General features: G+C 36.3%; 1 protein-coding gene across 2 annotated transcripts in view; it reads right to left on the reverse strand.

Annotated features, from left to right (window-relative positions):
- Nup205 (nucleoporin 205) overlaps positions 1–6,536 on the reverse strand; it is a 73,070-nt gene that overhangs the window by 20,793 nt on the left and 45,741 nt on the right. For both annotated transcript variants that reach the window (XM_010616186.3, XM_019206328.2), the window contains exons 28-31: positions 6,159–6,350; positions 5,270–5,537; positions 5,068–5,166; positions 2,196–2,344 (exon numbers count right to left, since the gene is read on the reverse strand). In XM_010616186.3, the coding sequence (XP_010614488.1) occupies positions 2,196–2,344; positions 5,068–5,166; positions 5,270–5,537; positions 6,159–6,350 (708 nt within the window). The remainder of the gene's footprint in view (positions 1–2,195; positions 2,345–5,067; positions 5,167–5,269; positions 5,538–6,158; positions 6,351–6,536) is intronic.

The following is a 6,536-nucleotide window of genomic DNA, read 5'->3' on the forward strand; positions in this document are numbered from 1 at the left end:
TTTTTTTCAGGATGAAGTTATATTTCTGAAACAAAACACATCAATATACCAACATTAAACATATCTTAGCTGTACCTATTTATTACTTGTGAGAATAGTTTTTTTTGCAAAACACCAAATGTATATTGATATCCACATATAACAACCTAACTTTAAGCTGAAATATATCATAAATAAAATAAGTAAATGTCTACTGTCTGACAAGTAACAAATCAAACTGGAATGAAATAAATAAACAAAAATTCAACAAATTGTACCTCTATTAAATGTACTATTGTCTCAAAGGAGAAAAAAACATGCAAAAGCAGTAGTATTCCAATAGTTAATTTTGATGAACAAAAAACATACTTTGAAGTACAAAAGGCTGTTAAGAAAATGCTATTTTTATGCATTCAGAAATGTAGTTGGAAAGGAGATATGAAAACCCAAAAATTTCAGCATAACACAAAATTGATTTGTTTTCACATAGATCTGGTAATTTTTTTAAAATAGTTTTAAATTTCAGCCCACTGTTATCACATAACATTGTTTTTAAGATTTACATTTGTATCACAGCAAGTTCTCTGTAACTTACTGGATTAGGCAAAGACTGAATCAATCATTCTGCAAATGTGTTAATCTTCAAAAATAGGCTATAAAAAGTACAAAACTATGGAAACAAAAGTCTAGATTGTGTACATATGGCTCAGCTTATGAACAGGACAGTGGGACTAGTATACACAGTGCTGGCCGCCTCAGGGAGGCCATACAGGGACACTGTGCTCTCACTGTGGACAGTGCTGTGTAATGAAAACATCAGGTTCTTGGAACACTCCGCACTCTGCAGAGGAGCAGGGCAGAAAAATGAGCAGTGCAAATTTATCTTTCAAATAGTTTAGAAGAGTAGTTTTTTGTTTTTTTGTTTTGAGACAGGGTCTCACTATGTAGTTGAGACTGACCTGGAACTCACTATGCAGCCAGACTGGTCTCAAACTCACAGCGATCCTCCTGCCTCAACCTCCTGAGTGCTGGGATTACAGGTGTGTGCCAGAGAGTAGTTTCTTAAATAGCTTTTTTTCCCCCTAATTCCACATTTTGATATGTTCATTACCGAAAATCTAGAAAAGTACATAAATATAAAATCTGATAAACACAGTTCATCCACTTTGGCCTATCTACTTCTAGTACTGTTTCTAGACATAAAAATACTTTATAGGGCTGGGGATTTAGCTCAGTGGTGCCACTGCCTGCCTCACAAGCACAAAGTCCTGAGTTCGATCCCCAGTATAAAAAAAAAAAATTATAATTTTTTTTAACAAAATTAAGCGATTACTACATAATTTATACCTTATTTCCTTTTTTTTTTTGTTACTGGGGATAGAACTTGGGTCCTTACACCTACAAGACAGGTGGTGGCACCACTGAGCTAAATCCTCATATTTCTTAAAATTTTTTTTTCTACTCTTCAAATAACATGATTTAAATGTATATAATTTTTCAGTATGAGGAAATTATCTTCTCATTATATTAGCAGCAGCATGCCACAGTATTTTAAGAAAATACAGTCTAAATGCAAATTCTCTTCCACAAAGCATTTAGGCAGAGAAAGATATATTCAGTATAAGGGCAATGTATTTAGCATTCTCTTAACCCATGCTTTTAATCTTTGTTGCTTTTGCCAGCGTTGTTGTAGCTGCCAACCTCAAAATTAACAAAAATATAATTCTAAGGGGAAGTTTTGGCTGAAGATTCTAAATTGATTTAAACAAAATCTGAATAAATAAAAGAGAAGTGCCATATCACAAACTCAACACAATATGTTCTAAAAAGGAAATAATTCTCAATATGTAATATCCATTTTAAAAGCTGATAGAGTTCATACCTTGAAGAAGTCAAGATACTTAGTAACAATACTAAATAAAGAATAATAGCTGGGAGTGAAGCACAGGCATATACTCCCAGTACTCTGAGAGGCTGGGGCAAAAGGATTCCAAGTTTGAGTCCCACCTGTGCATGTGAAAAAAAAAATGACAAGATCCCAATGATGAATGTAGCTCTTCTATATACCTAAAATGTACCAATAAACTCAATGAGAAAAAAATAAAAATGAAAATGAAAAAGTTCTCGGGATATAGCTCAGTGTGAAGGCCTTGGGTTAAATCTCTAGTACTGGGAAGTGGGGGAGGAGTACAAGGTGGAAGCATGAGTTACTTTACCCTTCCAATCTCATGACCGTCACAAGCATCACGACAGACCACTTCCATGAGGGCAGCTCCATAACTCTCAATGATGGCAATGTTTTCTCGCTGCAGTTTACTAAACACATCTTCAGGGGCTGTCAGCCTTTCCCACATGGTTTTCTTAACTGAAAGGATTAAAACAGAAAAACATTCCCATAAAAAAGTTACTGAGTGCTCCCACCTCATAAGCAACAACAACAAAAAAAATCCTTCCACCACTGCATATCCAGAAAGGGCTGCTGATCAATGAGTCTAGGCAGGAGAACTTCAAAACTATAATGCACATATGCCATGTATGTACACAACAGTATCGGGAAAAGGGTGCTTTTCCTTTTTCTTTCTATTATGTGTGTGTGGTACTGATGACTGACCAGATCCTTTACACTATGTTACTTCCCAGCCAATTTTTGTTTTTCATCTGAGACAGGGTCTCCTAAATCACTGAGTTAACCAGGCAGGGGGCCTGAATATCAATCTTGATTTCTTTAAGGATGTTATTCTTAAGGAAATCAAAATGAATTATGAGTCTTCAAGAGAATCAATATCCTGTGTTTATCCCACTAATTCATCTGTTTTCATGTTTTATTAATATCTTTGAAAAATTCACTAAAAAAGACCAGGTACAATAAGGAAAAAAAGTCTTTCTCCATAATGATAATAGTACAATCATTTGGAACAAAAGTCATGTAAACCTTAGAAATATACAAATATACCAAATAAAGCAATACTTGTATTTGTAACTAATCTCATGATTTTCTTCCCCAACTACTAATAGCAGCAGAGCTGTTTTGTTTTGTTTGTGGGGACTAAACTCAAGGTGTTAGGTGTTCACATGGAGCTACATCCCAGCCCGTTTTCACTTTTAATTTTAAGACAGTCTGCTGCAAAGACACAAAATTGACCAGCTACGTTTGAACTTGTGTTCTTTCTACATCAACCTACCAGAGTACTAGGATTATAGGTATTCACTACCAATCCTGGATATCAGCAGGTTTTAAATTGGCATCTTGAAGACTTCTTTTAAAGAGCATGTTATTGGGCTCCACCTAGTGGTAATTTTGCCAATTTGGCTAAAAAGAACATAAAAAATTTTTAAGAGAAACTTGAGTGGGATTGGGGAATCCCATTATTCTTTTTTTTTTTTTTTTTTTTTTTTTTTTTTTTTTTTTTTTTGGTGGCAGGGGGACTCAAACTTGGGACCTTGCACTTGCAAGGCAGGTGGCAGCACCACTGAGCTAAATCCCCAGCCCATATCTTTTTAAAAGAAACTTTTGTTTAAAAACCTTCTCTGAACTAATTCATTATTTTTGCTGACCTTAAAAATATCTCTCTACAGAACAGAACCCTAATTGCACAAGAAATAACAAAGCATCAACAAATGGTATTATGTCAAATTAAAAAGCTTGTACACAGCAAATGAAAGAGTGAGAAGACAACAAACCAAACAGGAAGCAATTCTTTACAGCTATTCCTTGGAGAGAAGACTAATATCTAGACCATATAAGCAACTCAAAAAAACCAGACCACCCAAAATGAAAGATCTAATCAAAAAAGGGTAACTGAAATTAAAAAATACTTCTCAAAAGAAGTAAAATGGTCAGTAAGTACATGAAAAAAGTGTTCAGCATCTTTGGCTAGTAGAGAAATGCAAATAAAAACAACACTGAGATTTCATATTACTCCACACAAAGGATGGCTACTATTGAAAACTCAAAGTCCGGGAATTTAATTCAGTGGTTCCACTGCCTGCTTCACAAGTGGCAAGGTCTCAAGTTCGATCCCTGGTACCAAAAACAAAACAAAACAAAATGAAAATCCCAAAAAGCAAATGCTGGCAAGGCTGTGGGGCAAAAGTTACCTTTCTGCATTGCTGATGGAAATGTAAACTAGTACAACCACTATGGAAGTCAGTATGAAGATTCCTCAAAAGAATAACAAAGAGTAATTTCATCTGAACCAGTTATTCCCCACTGGGTAGCTTCCTGAAAGAGTTAAAAACATCATACCACAAAACAGCCTATATGTCTGATGAAAAGATAATGTGGTATATATCCACAATGGAGTATAACTTAGCCATAAAGAATAAGTTTCAGTCATTCATAGGAAACTGGATGTGTCTTGAGACAATAATGCTAAATGAAATAAATCAGACACAAAAGGTTAAATATCATATGGTTCTCTTATAAGAGAAATCCAAAGTATAAATTTTTTTTTTTTTTTTTTTTTGAGACAGGGTCTTACTATGTAGTTTAGGCTGGACTTCCACTCTCTGTGTAGCCTATGGAGGCCTCAAACTCATGGTGATCCTCCTGCCTCATCCTCCCAAGTGCTCAGATAACAGGCGTATGCCACCACGGCCGGCCCCAAAGTATAAATAATTTAAAGAGCAAAACCTAAGTTAGACTTAGTTCCTCTGTAGATGAGAACAGAATCTAGAAATGGAGAGAAGTGGAAAGGCAAGTAAAAAAGATTAAGATATGATAATAAACATGTACCAATTCCCCATGATGAATGTATTCATTACATATTACAAACATGTCCTGTATAAATGTACCATTTGGTTATTATGGCATAATACACCAAGGTATTAAGGCACAATATATAACCACAACAAGGATAACATGACACAAAGTAAGCTTTACATGCATAGTGGTTTTTAAATCTTTTTAAAATTCATAATTCTCAAAAAACTAAAAAGGTATCCTCAACTTTTCAGTACTTTAATGATTACCTTAATACTCATTAAATACAGTTGTGCTTAGCAAAAAGGTAAAAAAGTGCTTTTTACTTTTAATTTAAAGAAACCATCTCTGAAAACAGAAAAGAGTAGGACTTTATCTAGTTCTACCTGTTTCTAAGGTGTCTGGTTCATCCGGTCTCTGGGCAATCTGTAAGTAATAAAGCAGAGAGCCATACAGGTGAGTCCTCACTCGCTGGAATCCACCACCTAGGAGATCAGAGAGATGCAGTCAAGTGAAAACCTTTTTTCAGTAAAAGTTACAACATGTACAAAGTTGTAATTATTGAAAATTTAGATTACGAAAAAAAACCTGTCTTCAAAATGAAGTCTAACAGTTTCTTCAATATGATGTGCAGTGAAGAATCTTCAACAGAAGAAGAAAAGCCCATTAGCGGGTTTTCTGCTAGAGGTGAGGAGAAAGAGCTCTCAAGCATGAGTGCGTAGTGGGCCTCTCCGGACCCCGAGACCACCAGCTGTTTCTGCTCTGTGCACACGGCCTGGCACAGGTGAGCAGTCAGGGTGAACACAGCACCAGCAACCACCGGCATAAGTTCCTGTGCTGCTTCATCATCCAGGATCTTAAAGTACAAAAGAAATCAGTGAGGATACTGAGCCCAGCCATGATAGCAACAAGCGTTATACATACTTAGCTTTTCAACTACTACATTATCAGGATGGACTATAAGAACTGTGGGGAGAAACAGGGCTAACATACAAGGGAGAAATTTAAATGTGAGGCTGGGTAACAGCTGTTCTTTTTTCTTTTTTCTTTTTTCTTTTTTGCCAACACCAGGGATCGAACTGAGGACCTTGCACTTGCCAGGTAGGTGTGGTGCCACTGAGCTACATCTCCTACCCAGCTGCTCCTAACCATAAGAGATTCCTATCCAAACTGATAGGGAAGCTTTGTTTTCTGAAATTTACATAGCAGCTCTCACTGTTAGGTCTGGGGTGAGAGCAGTCCATGGATATTTTACAAAGCTACCTAGATAATTCTGATATATTACATTCTAGCTGAGAGGCCCTACTGCACAGAACAGCAGTTTTCTCAAAGAAAACCTGAAGGGTGATATTATACAACTCTATTTTACTTCCAATCTAGTATGGAAAAAAATTAGGGGACCAAAATATGTTTAAATTATATATATATACACACACACACATATATATATATATATATATATATTTTAGAACATTACCTTATCATGTACATCCTGTAAAATATCACGAATAATCAGCTGTCGGTCCTCGGCCTGTATGAGGTCCTGGGGACAAGCTGTCAGTATGATTTCCACTAGCTGCCTCCATGACTCCAGGACATGCCGCTTCGCATGAAGGCACTGCAACAATTTGTTTCTTCCCACCACATACTGCAGAATAGTGCTAATTTCCTAAAGCCACAGAAATGGCAAATGCCTCATTAATACACACAGGTAAAATAATGTGTTATCCATAAGTTCTGATTTCTTAACATTGTCAGATATTCAGAAAACATTTTCAGCTGGGCGTGGTGGCACACGCCTGTGATCTCAGCACTTGGGAGGCTGAGGCAGGAGGATCGCTGTGATCTCGAGACG

Source organism: Fukomys damarensis, unplaced genomic scaffold (assembly GCF_012274545.1).
Source record: "Fukomys damarensis isolate Sample0158 unplaced genomic scaffold, DMR_v1.0_HiC HiC_scaffold_16, whole genome shotgun sequence".
Classification (NCBI taxonomy): domain Eukaryota; kingdom Metazoa; phylum Chordata; class Mammalia; order Rodentia; family Bathyergidae; genus Fukomys; species Fukomys damarensis.